Source organism: Natator depressus, chromosome 1, assembly GCF_965152275.1.
Source record: "Natator depressus isolate rNatDep1 chromosome 1, rNatDep2.hap1, whole genome shotgun sequence".
Classification (NCBI taxonomy): Eukaryota; Metazoa; Chordata; order Testudines; family Cheloniidae; genus Natator; species Natator depressus.
This window is the reverse complement of record NC_134234.1, coordinates 212,611,191-212,627,200: the sequence shown is the minus strand read 5'-3', so window position 1 is coordinate 212,627,200 and position 16,010 is coordinate 212,611,191. Positions and strand designations below refer to the sequence as shown.

The following is a 16,010-nucleotide window of genomic DNA, read 5'->3' as shown; positions in this document are numbered from 1 at the left end:
ATAAGACAGAAAATATCATATTGCCTCTATATAAATCTATGATACGCCCACACCTTCTTGAATACTGCATGCAGATGTGGTCTTCCCATCTCAAAAAAGATATATTGGAATTGGAAAAGGTTCAGAAAAGGGCAACAAAAATGATTAGGGATATAGAACGGCTTCTGTATGGGGAGAGATTAATAAGACTGGGACTTTTCAGCTTGGAAAAGAGGCGACTAAGGGGGGATATGATAGAGGTCTATAAAATCATGAGTGGTATAGAGAAGGTAAATAAGGAAGTGTTATTTACCCCTTCTCATAATACAAGAACAAGGGGCCACCAAATGAAATTAATTGGTAGAAGGTTTAAAACAAACACAAGAAAGTATTTTTTCATGCAGTGCACTGTCAACCTCTGGAACTCCTTTCCAGAGTGTGTTGTGAAGGCCAATACTATAACGGGGTTCAAAAAGGAGCTAGATAGATTCATGGAAGATAGGTCCATCAATGGCTATTAGCCAGTATGGGCAGGTATGGTGTCCCTAGCTTCTGTTTGCCAAAAGCTGGGACTGGGTGACAGGGGATGGATCACTTGATGATAACCTGTCTGTTCATTCCCTTTGGGGCACCTGCCATTGGCCACTGTCAGAGGACAGGATACTGGGCTTGATGGACCTTTGGTCTGACCCAGTATGGCCATTCTTATGTTCTAACTTCTGTTAAGAAAATAAACATTCTCCCAAAAGACTGGGTGTGGCAGTGCATTCTTTGGAGCTGGGGGGGAAGCATGATTGGGTGACAAGGGTGAAAAAGGGTTGTCAAATTTAACAGGTTTGTGGTTCGTTCTGGGGGTACACTGAGTATTTGAGTGTTGGACAGATGTAGGGTTGCGAGTATAGGCTGTTCAGTACAGTTCACCTAAAAACAAGTTGTATCTTAACAAAGAATATGCATTTGCTTCAGTGATACTCTTGTCATGTGCCCTATTCCCTGAGTGATATTTTCAAAGGCAAAGTGTGCATGTTTGTCCTATGACTATATTGGATCACGGCTCAAAGAGGGGAGAATTAATGTTGCATGGGTGTGCACCTTAACACATGTTTTCAGGGGTTTGAGTTTCCTGAACTCAGCATTCTGGAAGAGCACAAGATACCTCCGGGCAACCTTACCCCTGCACTAATGAAGGTTTCCGTCAGTGAATTTCCTAGGTTTTTTTTTAAAAGAAAGAGAAGTGTTTGTTGTCAGAGTTGGTGATCATTTAGACAGTTGTAGTTCTCACCTAGGTTTGCAGTTGACACAAACTGTAGCTAGGTAATGACAAAAAGGCCTAAATTTTATATAGCGCTTTTCATCAGTAGATCACAAACAGCTTTACCTCCCTATCCCCATTATACAGATGGGAAACTGAGGCACAGAGTGGTGAAGTGATTTGCTCAAGGACACTCAGAAGTCCAGAGGCAGAGCTAGGAATAGTCGTAGTCCAGGGGTCTCTATACTAGGCCACATGGTTGCTTGGTGATTCCTTAGTGCTGCTACCTGCCTTTGTACCTGTTGTCACAATGGAATGGGAATACTGGTTGTGCTTTGAAATGTTTGCAATGGGTATTTGCTAAGAGGGTCAGTAAGAAAAATTCCATCCATCTGTCCCAAAATCTTGAAAGTCTTTTATCACATGGTTGTTACAGTAACTTTAAGTGTGTGAGAGGAGACTGCCATTTTTCTCTCCTTCTCCACCCCCTGCCCCACCAGTCTCTGTAAAATTTAGCCCTCTTCAATGTTTCCAGCTCCCCCTCCCCTTCCTATCCCAGTAAGCCATTAGTTGGCACTCTAGAAGCCATTAACATGTAAGAAGTTGTTCCTTGCTGTCTCCTGCCCTATGCTGCTGCATAAACATATCACAGCAGCAGATCACTGGAGGGCTGCACCCTACCTTGGTTATGGAGCCTGAGCCGCACATTGAGCTGGGGCCCCCATTCCCCTGACCGACCTGGGACTCCTTCCCCAGCCATGCCCCAGGCCAATCCAGTCCAACCCCTTCCAAACTGCCTCCCCCTGCACACACCCACTGGTGACCTGTACCTTCACTAATCATTTCCTAAATTTCAGAGGTGGAACATTTAAAGTGGAACAGCTTCAACAGGAGACATTGAGAGCGTTCCAGCCTGGAATAGTTCACGGCCTGGTGAGTAGCACACTCACCTGTGGATCAGGGATAGAGTACCTGAATTCAAGCTCCTGCTCCTGAGTAGGGATTCAAACCAGTGTCTCCCAGACAAGTGCCCTAATCACTGTCTAAAGGTTATAAGAGGGAGCACACACAGTTTCTGTATGACCCACAATGGACTGTTCTGATTTGTGACAAGTTCCAAACAGTTTCAGGGCTGAATCAAATATTATTTCTGATTTTTCGGTTTGCTGTCTGAACCAAAACAACAATTACTGGCCTGGCTGTAGCTAGGACTGGTGACATGAGAGGACTGGAAGCAGTGGTTAGTGTTAGAGAGCTTATTCCTTCACTCTGCCACTTCCCTGGTCCTTCTCGCATGAACAGAGAGCAACAATACCCGAAGTCCGAAGGTGCAAACAATTCGATGTTTATTGGGGTGAACTTCCAGCAAGCTTAAATACAAGTTCCTTTTTCCTTATTTTCGAATCCCAATTTACTTCCTGTTTGCCCCTAATTTATATAGTAATATTCTTAGCTATACCTTAACCAATCATTCTACTGAAATTTAACTAACCAATCCTAACATATTGTAACATGATTAGCTAACCAATTATATCCCACCACCTTAATTAGATTACACCCAGCAAAATTAATTATACAGCAGACAGAAACAATCACAGAACCAGACAGAGATTATGCAGACAGACAATAGCAAAGTGGGAACTCTAATGACAAAACAATACAGAAGTGAGGATTTCACATCCCAGCTATTGATAAGTGAGTTCTTGCCAGACAGGATGCTATCAAACTAAGTTTCCTTTTACATTTTCTAGGCACTTCCCTTTCTCTAGAGGTGATAGGAATTATCAGGACAGGATTGTATTCAGGACAGGATTGTATTCCTAACAGCCCAATAGCACCTTCTTTCAATGTGACTAGTTTGGAATGTGAGGATGTGACTGTTCGCTTCCTGGCTTATGGCTGCCTCTGCTGCTTAGCCAAAGGCCTTAGCCTAAGAACAGGGCCTCAAACAGTCACAGTAAGAGAGGGCCCTTACACCAGCAGACAGTGATTTTGATTCTTTCTTTTATACCTCTAGAACTAGCCAAGTGATAAGAATACCCCTAAATTCTTAAAGTACAGGCTTTTGCAGACAGGCCTGAATATCTATATCCTAACAGTTAGTATGGGTGTGGAGGTGGACAGAGTTGGTGGGTGTGACACTCACAACGTCTCAATGCCAGAGGGGCTCACTGGTATCAGGTAAAGAGTTTGAGATGTCCGGGCCAATTCAGTGTCCCCAATTCACTGATGTCATAATCTGTGTCTGATAGGTGGCATGTATAATATTGGAAAACTAATAAGTCACTGATATTGATATTCTTACATATCGTATGTATGAAGTGTATACAAGGAGTTATGAGTACAGGCTGGAATAATGACTAAAGTGTGTTTAAACCAGGCATGTCAGGGGGAGTTGGCAAACAGGTCTGCCAAAGGAATGTGTTTGCTTCTCTGACCAGCCCGGTCAACAGGTAGAGATGAAAAAGGTCCATTTACATATTAGGTAAAACTATGAAGCTCCAAGTTGGGGAGGAGACATCCTGGCATCAAATGCAGCAGGCGAGAGAAGCTTGGTCTGAGTTTTACTTCTCAAAGAGTACATTGCAAAGGTTTACTGGGCTATAAAGACAGGGGAGCTGAACCTCAAGCAATAAGCAATTGAATCATCTGATTGTATACAATATTATGTACAATATTACTGAGTGAGATGCTCAATGAAAGCCTATGACACACATAATATCATCATGAAATCTCTGTATTACAACTATATTAAGAATTATGGATTCTCAGTGATATTGGGGTTTAAAGTGTGTGTCCAAACAAAGGGTTTCTCACAGGCAGGATGGAAGGCAACTATCTACCTGCCCTCAGTGAAATTAAGCAAAGGGTCCCCCCAAACAAGGGAAGCTCTATTTGCATAGAAATCAGCAGGGGAATGGGAAGTCCACAGGAAAGAAAAAACAGCTTAAGGTCATCCTGCCTCTGGAAACAAGATCATTGAACTTTGGAAGATATATGCAAGAACAGAAACCATAGTTGCCATCCATCACTAGACAAACACAAGACAACAGTTGAAAATTGACCCAGGTGAAAACTAGACAATGGTTAAGCTGTTGGTGTGCTGAGAGCACAATCTGTCATGCTGACCATGTACTCCCCGTCCGTCTGTTTGTATCCCTCTGTTGTTTCTTGCCTTCTACTTAGATTTTAAGTTCTTTGGGGCAGAGACTGTCTTTCTCTTCTGTGTTTGTACAGCGCCTAGTACAACGGAGCCCTGATGCTATGATACTACTACTAATGTGCCTGGTGTGATAAGTGCCTATTGGATGTTACACAACATCTGTGAGACCCAGGTTGAAATCCTGGAGGATGGATGGGGGCAGGAACTGGATAAAACTTCTCAAAATTATGGGCAGCCAGAGAGGGCCCCTTGCAAAATGGTCCAAGTGGTTAAGGGAAGAGAGTGAGGATGTCTTGTGCTTCTGCTAGGATGCCACAGGAATTTGTGGTTAATGAACATTGTGAGCAAGTAAAGGAGTTTTGGTTTGATTACATTCTGAATTAATAGCATGGGATGGGAGGTATTATGCCATTTATGGGCTGAGCTCTGAGTTTTTCAGACAAAATGGTAGCTAACAGAGGAGAGCAACAAAAATGATTAAAGGCCTAGAAAAACATCAACTACGAGGAAAGATGGAAAAAGTGGGCTGGTTTAGTCTGGAGAAGAGAAGGCTGATGGGGGGACATCCTGACATTCTTCAAATACATAAAAGGCTGCTATAAATAGGAGGGCACTAAATTTTTCTCCTTAACAACTGAGGATGGGGCTAGAAGTAAAAGGATTAAATTGAAGCAAGAGAGATTTAGATTAGACATAGGGGAAAACTTCCTAACTGTAAGACTTGTTAAGCAGTGGAACCAATTACTTAGGGAGGTTGTGAAATCTCTGTCATTGGACATTTTTAAGAAAGGGTCAAACAAACATCTGTCAGGGGTGGTCTAGATAATACTTATGCTATGTTTTCACTGCAGACCTTACAGTGGCACAGCTGTAAGGCATCCCATGTAGCCACTCTATGCCGATGGGAGAGATCTCTCCTGCCAGCATAATTAAATGAGCCCTAACAAGCACCATTAGCTATGTCAGTGGGAGAGCGTCTCCTGCCGGCACAGCTCTGTCCATACCGGCGCTTTTGTCAGTCGGGGGGTAGTTTTTTTTACACCTCTGTCCGACAGAAGTTTCACTGACAAAAATGCCAATGAAGACATAGGTTTAATCCTGCCTTGGTGCAGAGGAATGGATTAGATGACCTATCAAGGTCCATTCCAGTCCTACACTTGGATCATTCTATGGAAATGAATTTTTTGAATTTATCAAAAAAAGGAACTGTGTCTCTTAGAGGTGTGAATTTTTCAGAGCCATGATCCATGTAGCTAGGGCGACCTAAGTTTTAGGAGTAGACCAGTCCATAGAATGTGGTGCAAACTGAAAAACTTGGCTATTGAGGGAGAGCCCCACCAAGGAGTATTCACCCCTGATGGTGATGCGTCAGAAAGCATTCTCCTTCTCCATCTCCTGTGGGATTGAATGCAGTGGGAAGGATCTGTGCTAAGGTTGTTTGGAATTGTGCTCTCAGTATGGTGCATTCTCCATAGTTTTCAGGACATTGGAGCATTGGGGCACAGTGCTTGGCTTTTCCAGTAAAAGCTGCTTTATCGCAGTTGTTTGCTTCTGCATTTTCTGCATCATGTCCCTCCCAAGGGTTTTGCGCTTCATTCTGACCTTTTGTGCGTGCTCCAGGAAGCCTTTCCAGCTGCTTTCAGAGCTGTCTATTGGGATTAACTGTATGCTCCATGGAACAAATCATGTACAGCTTTTTCTTATTTTTTCCTGAGATCTGACAGCCTCTCTGCACACTACAACTCCCCTCGTCACACAGTTACACGTGCACAGGGAAATAAGAAAAAACAGTCCTTTATGGTCCCATTCCTCATAGTCTCCATGCCAACAATGATAAAAAGTTCTTGTTCCCATAATGTCGGAATGACATTCCCATCTTCTCTTTCAACTCCATGTTTTCCCTTGTGATAGTAAGATATGCCCCCATTTATTTCCCATTCTACAGACCTTCTGTACTTTATTTGAGTGGTGCACATGCGTGTGTGGGGAGGATGGGGCAGGCTTTAAGTAGGCGAGATTTTTAAAATGTGTATGGTTTGGAGCAATTGGGGGGTGGATGGATGACTATTTTCTTTTCTAGGGTGGGTGGAGGAGTGGCAGGAGCAGGTTAGTGACTCCTTGTGCCCTTCTGCAGATTTTACTGACTACAGCTGAGTGAATAATTTGATTTTTTCAGTTCAGTGGCCAAACCAAAAAATCTGAAAAAAGAACTGATTCATTTAGAGCCAAAACTGAATGTTTTTGTTTTTTTCTTGCAGAAACAAAACATAAAAACATTCTTTCTGATCTAATGAAAGATTTGAAATATGATTTTGAAAAGACATTAAAAAAGGAACACATTTTGGGTGGGACGGGGAGAAATTTCAGTTATTCATTCAGCTGTACTCAGGACAGCTTGCAGAGATTCACGTGCAGTTACTAAACTGCTGGAGCTCGTTCACTGACTCGGTACTAGATTCAGAGCCACCTCACTTTCATTTTCTCTGACAGTGCCCTGTAGATGTCTGCATTCTGGTGACTCTTATCCAGAGGGAACTGGACATGCTTGTCTCCAGACAGACCAATCTAGTCCTGGGCCTCTACAGAGGTCTATGTGGAAGCAGGGGCGGGGGGGGGGGGAGGGCTTGGTTGCTATGGGAATATGAACTCACCTGGTAGTGAAAAGAGGCGCTCCTGGCTGCCTGCCAGCATTTAACCAGAGAGGGTAAATCTGGTCAAGATGACCCCAGAGCTGTGGAGTGCAAACAGGCGCAAAGCAGGTTGATGCAGGTATGAAGCAATGCAGTATGGGACACTAGCTGAGGGACAGTCAGCAGCATTAGCATTAGGAATTATTTCACAGGAATCTTACAATGAACAAACTGATTGTGAAGTGGAGCCACTTCTTCTCCCATGAGGATTAGTTACAGCAACCTAAGATGCCAAATAAATTGCTCTGAGAACAGGGTTCATGTGGACACAAGGTATTTAAGGTGAGCTAATTAAAGTTAATATGAGGTAACATCCCCTGTAGACAAGCCATAAGGGTAATTGAGAAGGGCTTCACACTGGAACCGGCCTTCCATGTGTCAGGCTCTGTTGGCGTGAGGCCGACACACGAGATCCTAATTCCAAGCAGTTGGAGCAGCTCTGTTCTCTGGCATCATGCAGAACATTCCCCTGCTTTCTTCCCACTAGTCTGTTCGAGACTATCTTCAACCACAGTGACTCGGTCACTTCCCCTTTGTGTCTATCCCACTCTACTCCTTCCACTGCTGGGGAATTATTCCTCCTCTCTGCCCTTTGCTTTTCCCTTCTGAACTCTCAGCCATTATTTTAGTATTTTCAGATAATATGAATTATGAAGCTCCTCCCCTACTTGTTCTCAGCCCTGCGGAGACACTTGCTATTCCTTGCCCCTTATTCTCCTTTACTCCCCAGTCTCACAGATTGAGCGTCTCTCAAGCCTCCAGGCTTCATCATTGAATAGTTTCCTTTCTTTGAACTTTTGCCAGTTTTTCAATAGCCTTCCTATAATGAAGGGACAGAAATACAATATTCCAGCTGAGGATGTCTGCCTTCCTCTGCACCTTAGATTCTCACGAGTGCCTGGTCCTGGGAGGGGATTTTAATACCACCCTCGAGGAGCGGGACCACTCGGGGACTAAGCAGAGCCCGGCCGCCGCGAACACCCTCCGGGAGGTAGTCGAACATCACTCCCTAGTGGACATCTGGCGTGACCACCACCCAGATGACACTTCCACGTTCACCTTTGTCCGGGTGGAGGCCCATAGGTTGCGCCACTCCCAGTTGGACCGCATTTATTTATCACGCTTCCATCTCTCACAAGCCCACTCCTCCAGCATTCGGCTGGCCCCATTTTCTGACCATCACCTAGCCACCGTGACAGCCTCCCTCTGTGCGGAGAGGCCGGGGCCGGCCTATTGGCATTTTAACAACAGCCTGTTGGAGGATGAGGGCTTCGTGACGTCCTTCCGGGAATTCTGGCTGGCCTGGCGAAGGCAGCGGCATGCCTTTCCCTCGGCATGGCGATGGTGGGACCTAGGGAAGGTGCGCGCCCGGCTTTTCTGCCGTGACTACATGCGGGGCACCAGCCGATGGAGAAATGCGGCGATAGAGCAGTTGGAATGGGAGGTCTTAGAGCTGGAGAGGCGTCTGGCTGCCAGCCCCGAGGACCCGCTCCTCTGCGGAGCGTGCTGGGAGAAGCGGGAGGAGCTCCAGGCCCTCGAGGACCATCGGGCCCGGGGCACCTTTGTTCGATCCCATATCCGCCTCCTTCGGGAGATGGATCGCGGCTCCCGCTTCTTCTATGCCCTGGAGAAAATGAGGGGGGCCAAGAAACACGCCACATGCCTCCTGGCGGAAGACGGCACCCCCCTCACGGAACCGGTGGAGATGTGCGGGAGGGCCCGAGCCTTCTATGCAAGTCTTTTCTCCCCGGATCCGATCGACCCTAGCGCTTGCAGAGTGCTTTGGGAGGAGCTCCCTACGGTCAGAGCGAGCGACCGAGACCGGCTAGAGTTGCCTCTCACTCTGGCCGAGTTCTTGGAAGCCCTCCATTGTATGCCCACTAATAAGTCTGCAGGCATGGACAGGCTGACCGTGGAGTTCTACCGCGTGTTTTGGGACGTCCTCAGCCCAGACCTAGTCACCGTCTGGGCCGAGTCTCTGCAGAGCGGGGTCCTCCCTCTTTCGTGCAGGCGAGCTGTGTTCACTTTATTGCCAAAGAAGGGGGACCTCCGCGATTTATGAAATTGGCGTCCCGTCTCGCTCCTCAGCACGGACTACAAAATCGTAGCGAAAGCAATCTCGCTGCGGCTAGGGTCTGTGCTGGCGGACGTGATCCACCCAGACCAGACCTACACCGTCCCGGACCGGAGTATCTTTGATAACCTATTTCTGGTTCGGGACCTTTTGGAACTCGGGCGTAGAGATGGTCTGTCGTTTGCCCTCCTGTCCCTAGCTCAGGAGAAGGCTTTCGATAGGGTGGACTACGGGTACCTCCTGAGCACTCTGCAGGCGTTTGTCTTCGGACCCCAGTTTGTGGGTTTTCTCCGGGTGCTGTACGCTTCCGCAGAGTGTCTGGTTAAGCTCAACTGGACCCTGACCGAACCGGCAAGGAGTACAGCAGGGGTGCCCCCTCTCGGGCCAGCTGTACGCTCTGGCGATCGAGCCCTTCCTCTGTCTCCTCTTCAGGAGGTTGACAGGGTTGGTGCTGCAGGAGCCGGAGCTGCGGCTGGTCCTGTCAGCGTACGCTGATGACGTGCTCCTCGTGGTCCAGGACCCGGGCGACTTGGCGCGGGTGGAGGCTTGCCAGGCCATCTATTCGGCAGCCTCCTCTGCCCGGGTCAACTGGGTCAAGAGCTCTGGCTTGGCGGTAGGAGACTGGCGGCAGGCGAGCTCCCTCCCACCTGCGCTTCAGACCATCCGGTGGAACGCGGGTCCGCTGCTCTACCTCGGCATTTACCTTTCTGCCACGCATCCCTCTCCGCCGGAAAACTGGGAAAATTTAGAGGGTGGGGTGATAGAGCGGCTCCAGAAATGGACAGGACTACTCCGATGTCTCTCCCTCCGAGGGAGAGCACTGGTGCTTAATCAACTAGTCCTGTCCATGCTCTGGTACCGGCTCAACACCCTGGTCCCGGCCCCGGGTTTCCTGACCAACCTCCAGACATCGATTCTGGGGTTCTTTTGGTCAGGAATGCACTGGGCCCCTGTAGGGGTTCTTCATCTACCCCTGAAGGAAGGAGGACAGGGCCTGAAGTGTCTACACACTCAGGTCCGCGTCTTTTGCTTCCAGGCCCTACAGAAGCTCCTCTATGGTGCAGGCAGTTCGGCGTGGAGCATACTGGCGCACGCCATCCTGCGCCGCATCCGAGGGCTCCGATATGACCGGCAGCTCTTTTATCTCCGTCCGGGAGGTCTTCTGCGAGATCTCTCCGGGCTGCCGGTCTTCTACCAAGACCTCCTCCGGACTTGGAAACTGTTTTTAATGACCAGGTCCGTGGCGGCCACCGAGGGGGCAGATCTCCTCGCGGAGCCCCTGCTACACAACCCCCAGCTCCGTGTGCAGGTGGCGGAGTCCCGCTCCATGCGCCAGAGCTTGATCCTGGCAGAAGTCACGAGAGTCGGAGACCTCCTGGACTACGACCGGGGAGACTGGCTGGATCACCTGACGCTTGCTCGGCGCATGGAGCTCTCCAGACCTCATACCTTCTGGTGCGTACTTCAGGAGGTGAAGGCTGCTTTGCCGCCCGCTGCTCGAGCTTACCTCGACCGGGTCCTGCTCGAGAGCACGCCCCGCCCACCCTGTACCCCAGGCCCGCCGGACCTTTTAATTGGACCCCTGCCCCGTAGACCCAATCGACCCCCTCACCCCTTTACTGCGAGCCGGCTGCATGAACTTCAGCTGCTATGCTTCCAAACCGCGCCAAGGAAACATCTATACACGCCTGTGCTCCACACCCTTCACGCACTCACCCTAGTGTCCTGCCCCGACACAACGTGGCGAGACCTTCTGCCACCTTTAAAGGGTGAGCAGTCCCGGTGGGCCAGCCTATATTCCACCTTGGTTCCAAGGCCCATCGGGGACATCAGTTGGCGGCTCCTTCATGGAGTTGTGAGCACGGGCACGTACTTGGCGTGGTTCACCCCCATCCCAGATACTTGTCCCTTTTGCGGTGTGAGGGAAACCCTGGCGCATGTATATTTGGAGTGCGCCAGGCTGCAGCCCCTGTTCTGGCTCCTCACAAATCTTCTATTATGTTTTTGGTTGCATTTTTCCCCTCAGCTTTTTATTTATGCACTCCCCATCCGTGGCCTCACAAAGTCGCGGAATCTCCTAGTTAACCTCCTCCTGGCCCTGGCTAAAACGGCCGTCTATAAAACCAGAGAGAGGAGGTTGGCTGATGGAGTTTCCTGTGACTGTGGGGCCATTTTCCGATCCTCGGTCTGTTCACATATCCGGGCGGAGTTCCTCTGGGCGGCGTCCACTGACTCCCTTGATGCTTTTGAGGAGCGGTGGGAACTGTCCGAGGTTCTCTGCTCAGTGTCCCCATCTGGTTCCCTTTGTTTGACCCTTTGATTAGGGGAGAGGGTAAGGGACCCCAGCCCCAGCCATTGCTGCTGTGGACACCACCACCTTAGAGGGGTCCTTTCACACGTGGGTGCACGTGCCCCCTCCCCCAGATTGTCCACCCCACAGCCTGCCCCTCTTGTTGGGTGCTTTCAAAGGAGGGAATTGTTGGTGATACTGGGCGTGGCGCCAGGTAACTCAAGGGAGTGGCAGACCTTGAGAGTCGATGAAGCCCCCTCGCTCTGGGCCACCAGGTAACTCGGAAGGGTGGAAGACCATGTGAGTTGAGGAAGCCCCCCGTTCTGGACCCAGGCAAGCTTGAACACTTCCCTCCCCTGAAGCTAATGAGAAAACAATTGTGACTGGTTGCTGTGTTACACATTGCATATGCTGTTGTTTTTGTTTTGTAAGTGTGTTATGCAAATAAAAATACCTTTTTTGCTTCAAAAAAAAACCCCACTCTCCTGCTGCCCTCTGGCCATGCTGTATCACACCTGGTAATAACCATAGGGGAGCCAAACAAGCCAGTGATCATATGAAATCTAACTTAGATTTGATTATAAAAGTCAGGTTTAGAAAACTATAACTTATCACACAAGTCAGGGTCAGAAGGCTATCCCGAGAGAGAGAGAGCTGGGTTCTCACCATTCCATGAAGCTTGAATTGATCAGGGTTCCCAAGTGATGGTAGTAGCTGAGGGTCCAGATTGCTGGAGACAGGCAGAGCCCCCAGCACGATCAGTCAGGAGAAGATGAAGTCCCAAAGGAACTGATGCAGATGTTGGATACGGGCATCAGAACACTTACTTGAGCATGGGTAGGGGTTTTTGTAGGGAAACAACAATGGTTCAAGGGAGAACACTAGATTTGTTTATGGGTAAACTGATGGCTCAAGGGAATATACCAAAGTTGTTGTGTTCAGGCTAGGCAGTAGGAACTGCTCTTTCCTGGCTGTGGGCGGTGTTCCTTGGAGGGAGCTCACAATGCAATTAGGGAACTTCAGTATTTTGGATACCAAGAACGGATTTATTATTAGAATAGGTCTGATAACTACTGAGCTGGGTGTGTGCAGGCGTGGGTTCATTAACATCTGGAGCAGAGATCCCCCATCATGCCGTGCTTCCCTGCTTTTCAGGTCCCAGAGTTCCGTGTGGCTCTTGCGTTGGAATCTCTGTTCTCCATTCTGTATGCTAATAGAGATGCCTCCCTGTCCCATCTTCCATGCAAATGAGGCTAGGGGAGTTTCCTTAATCCTGTCACTCTTGTCCCAGGGGTTTAGGTGTGCCTCCCACTGCCTTTTCATTGCTTTTTGTAAGTCTTTCTTCTGATTGGTTTTGGTTCAAGCAGAGGCTGCGGGGGAAGGTCTTTCATGAGTCAGACAGGCTGGGTACTGCGCCCTGGTTCCCCAAGAACACAGAGCTGACTGGTAACAACAGGAACTGGCATATGGAGTAAAGGGCTCCCACTTATTTAACAATGTCTTTGCTGTTGAGAGAAGAAGGTTCCCTTCATTTCATCCCCAGGAAGGCCTGGGGAAGGTTATGGGATGTCAAAATAACCAACACTGATTGATGGATGCATTGACTCTCTAGGTCTCATCGAGGTCCGTCTGATTGGAGGGGACACTGCCTGCTCAGGACGTGTTGAAGTCAAACATGGAAAAATGTGGGAGACAGTCTGTGATTCACACTTGGATTTCAACACCGCTTCTGTTATCTGCAATGAATTAGGGTGTGGACAGGCTGTAGCCACCTTGGGAGCAGCTCACTTCGGAGAAGGACATGATCTGATCTGGAAGGAAGAGTTTCAGTGTGTGGGGAATGAGTCTCTCCTTCAGAAATGTCCCAGGATGTCCCGTCCCAACCACACATGCTCCCACACAAATGATGTCGGCGTATTGTGCTCAGGTAAGAATTCAAACTGGTGAACCACTAACACGGACCCTACAGCTGAGCCACTCAGTCTCTTTTCTCCCACATCCAATATGCCTCACGTGAACCCACATCCCAGAAAACTTTGCGTGTTTCCAAGTCGCTCCAAAGGATTCCTGTCTGCTACAAAGGATGGCTCCACTTTCCCACCACCCAGGGGGAGCCAAGAAGACATTGTGGGAAACCCCATTATCTCTCTCATATTCCTCTCTATTTCAAGTGTCTCCAGTAAATGGGGACAGTTCTATTTACCTTTCTCCTGATATAAGGATAGGGTCCCAGAAGAGCTCTGATTTCCCTTATCCTCCACTAGGGATGCATGTTCTCCACTGCTGAGCACTCTCCTCCCGACTCAGATACAACTGTAAGGGGAAGGGTCTAGTGGTCAGAGCACAGAACCAGAAACCAGAAAACAGGGGTTTTATTTCCAGTTCTGGTTTTGTATTCAATAATGCCTTGTGTCTCAGTTTCCCCATTTGTGAAACAACAGGTAATTTCCTACCTCAGCAAGTGGCTGTGAGGCTTAACTTCATTTGTGTTTGCAAAGTGCTTTCAGGCACTTGAATACATAGTGCTATGTAGGGGCCAGGTGTTATTATTTTAAAACTTTCTTGATGGAATTGGAGCAGTTGTGGCCACTTTTATGTTATTGCCCTGCAACAGGGGTTGGCTTTGTGCCACCCATTCATGCAGATCTGATTATTAGAGACTAGCTGGAAGCCCACGCTATTGCATGGGTGTAATTCGTAAAGTCCTGTGAAGCAAGAGTGGCTGCTGGAAGAAAATATTAAGCAAAAAACAGAGAAAGAATATGAATGCAAAACATGTACATTGTCAAATTGCAATGTACGCACATGTCACTCCTTTTTCTCTTATCATCTGTCTCAGATATACCCACCTCCCTCCCAGTTGTTTTTTAAATTACTTAGGACAGTTAATGTTTTCACAGAATTTTGAACCACCCATTTCATTTTTGTTGAAAGCATGCAGCAATTTTCTTTCTGAGGCAGACATTAATTGAAAGACAAATGCTTGACAACTTGAGCGCCTGACAGTTCTCTCTGATTTGAAAATGAGACTTACTTATTACCAAGGTGCCTTTCACCAAGCTGAGTCTATCACTGTACCAATACTGTATTTATTGCTAAAGTAAGTTGTCACCTTGGTCTGTCTTTGGACTTTTTAACTGCCCTCTATTCCCCTGCCAGTGTGTGTGTGATAATTTCAGGTTGGAAAGTCAACCTTGTAATGCACACGCAAAACACCCCTCTCCCTGGCTGCTCAGCTGGAGACTGCACTTGCCCTCTTCTCACCCCTGAGATGGGGGAACTGCCCTTCATTCCCTCTTCACTCATCACAAGACTTCCCTACCTCCTGCTGCCCTGGGACATCACCTGGGACCCAGCTACATCACTTCCCTGACTCCCCACTCCCCCGCCTCCAGAGCCAAGCAGATTTGTCTTCTGCCTGGTTCCCAGCCGGAACAGTTTCCCAACTTCACCCTCCCTTGCCTCTTGCTGCCCCGGGACCCTCTCTCTGCTCTAGTGATATACATGAAGGCAGGGCTAAGTGGCATGGCAGGTCTGTGTCCTCAGCCCTGAAGCACAGAGCTTGGTCCAGCCCTGAAAACTGGCGTATTAGAGGAGATTCTTGTGTCATCACAGCAGCTCCTCTGATTTTTTGTAGGCAGCAAAATCCCATGACTCCCAATCAGTTTGCGAGATCTGGAAACACGGCAAGACTGCCTTCCCCGACTGCTTGGAGGGGACACTCCACCTCCACCACCAACTCGAGGCTGGGGATCTGCCACCTAATCCCCTTCATCTCTCACCCCATTGCTGTCTTCTGCAGCCCCCTCAGCCTCCCTGAACTTTGCATCCCCCTACGTCCCTCTCAACCTCCCTTCCACCTCCACCTCCAGCTGACCCGACCCCATGTCCCTCTGCCCCCCAGCCTTTCTCCTGCCCCACATCCTTCTCCATGCCATTCTGTTGAAACCCCTAAATCTGCCTCCTGCCCCTCCCCTCCCTGTTCCCTGCTCCCCGCATTCTCCCCACCCTCCTTTCACAGGGTCTCTACTGCCCCTGGGCCCTGTCCATCCCCCTCAACCATACAAGGGCAGCCATGTTTCCTGTGGGCTTCAGTCTAATTGAAAACAGTGGAAGGTGGCAGCCAACTTTACTCAGGGTGGGCTCACTCCCACATGCCAACCGACTGTAGGCAGATGGAGGCATCTCGTTGGCTTCAGGCCCAGTGACAGCAACAGGAGATGGCACCATTTGGAATTAGGGAAACTCTGAGAGTTAAAAATATCTTATAACTTAAAAGTTGGATGGTAAGTGACCATGAATCTCAGTGATGACTGAACCTGGTGATATTCTGAAGCAGAGGAGCTCTCAGCCACGCTTGTAGCTTGTTCCAACATTTCATGCTGACTCAGCACACATCCTAGGCTTCAGAGTGACTAACAGACAGAGTGACATTCCTGGGGTCTTCTTATATGGGTAACAAAGGTCGCCTTCTTGTCAGGGCCAGGGTCTTGTCAGGACACAAACCTAAATGGAGGAGATAAAATCAGGGCAGGGCCAGCTAGCGAGGTGCCTTTCCCAAC

General features: G+C 48.6%; 1 protein-coding gene across 1 annotated transcript in view; it reads left to right on the top strand.

The window, feature by feature from the left end:
* The window catches only part of LOC141974895 (antigen WC1.1-like), a 69,424-nt gene that overhangs the window by 10,244 nt on the left and 43,170 nt on the right, over positions 1 to 16,010 (top strand). Inside the window, exon 3 of the mRNA XM_074934940.1 lies at positions 13,061 to 13,375. Within this exon, the coding sequence (XP_074791041.1) occupies positions 13,061 to 13,375 (315 nt within the window). The remainder of the gene's footprint in view (positions 1 to 13,060; positions 13,376 to 16,010) is intronic.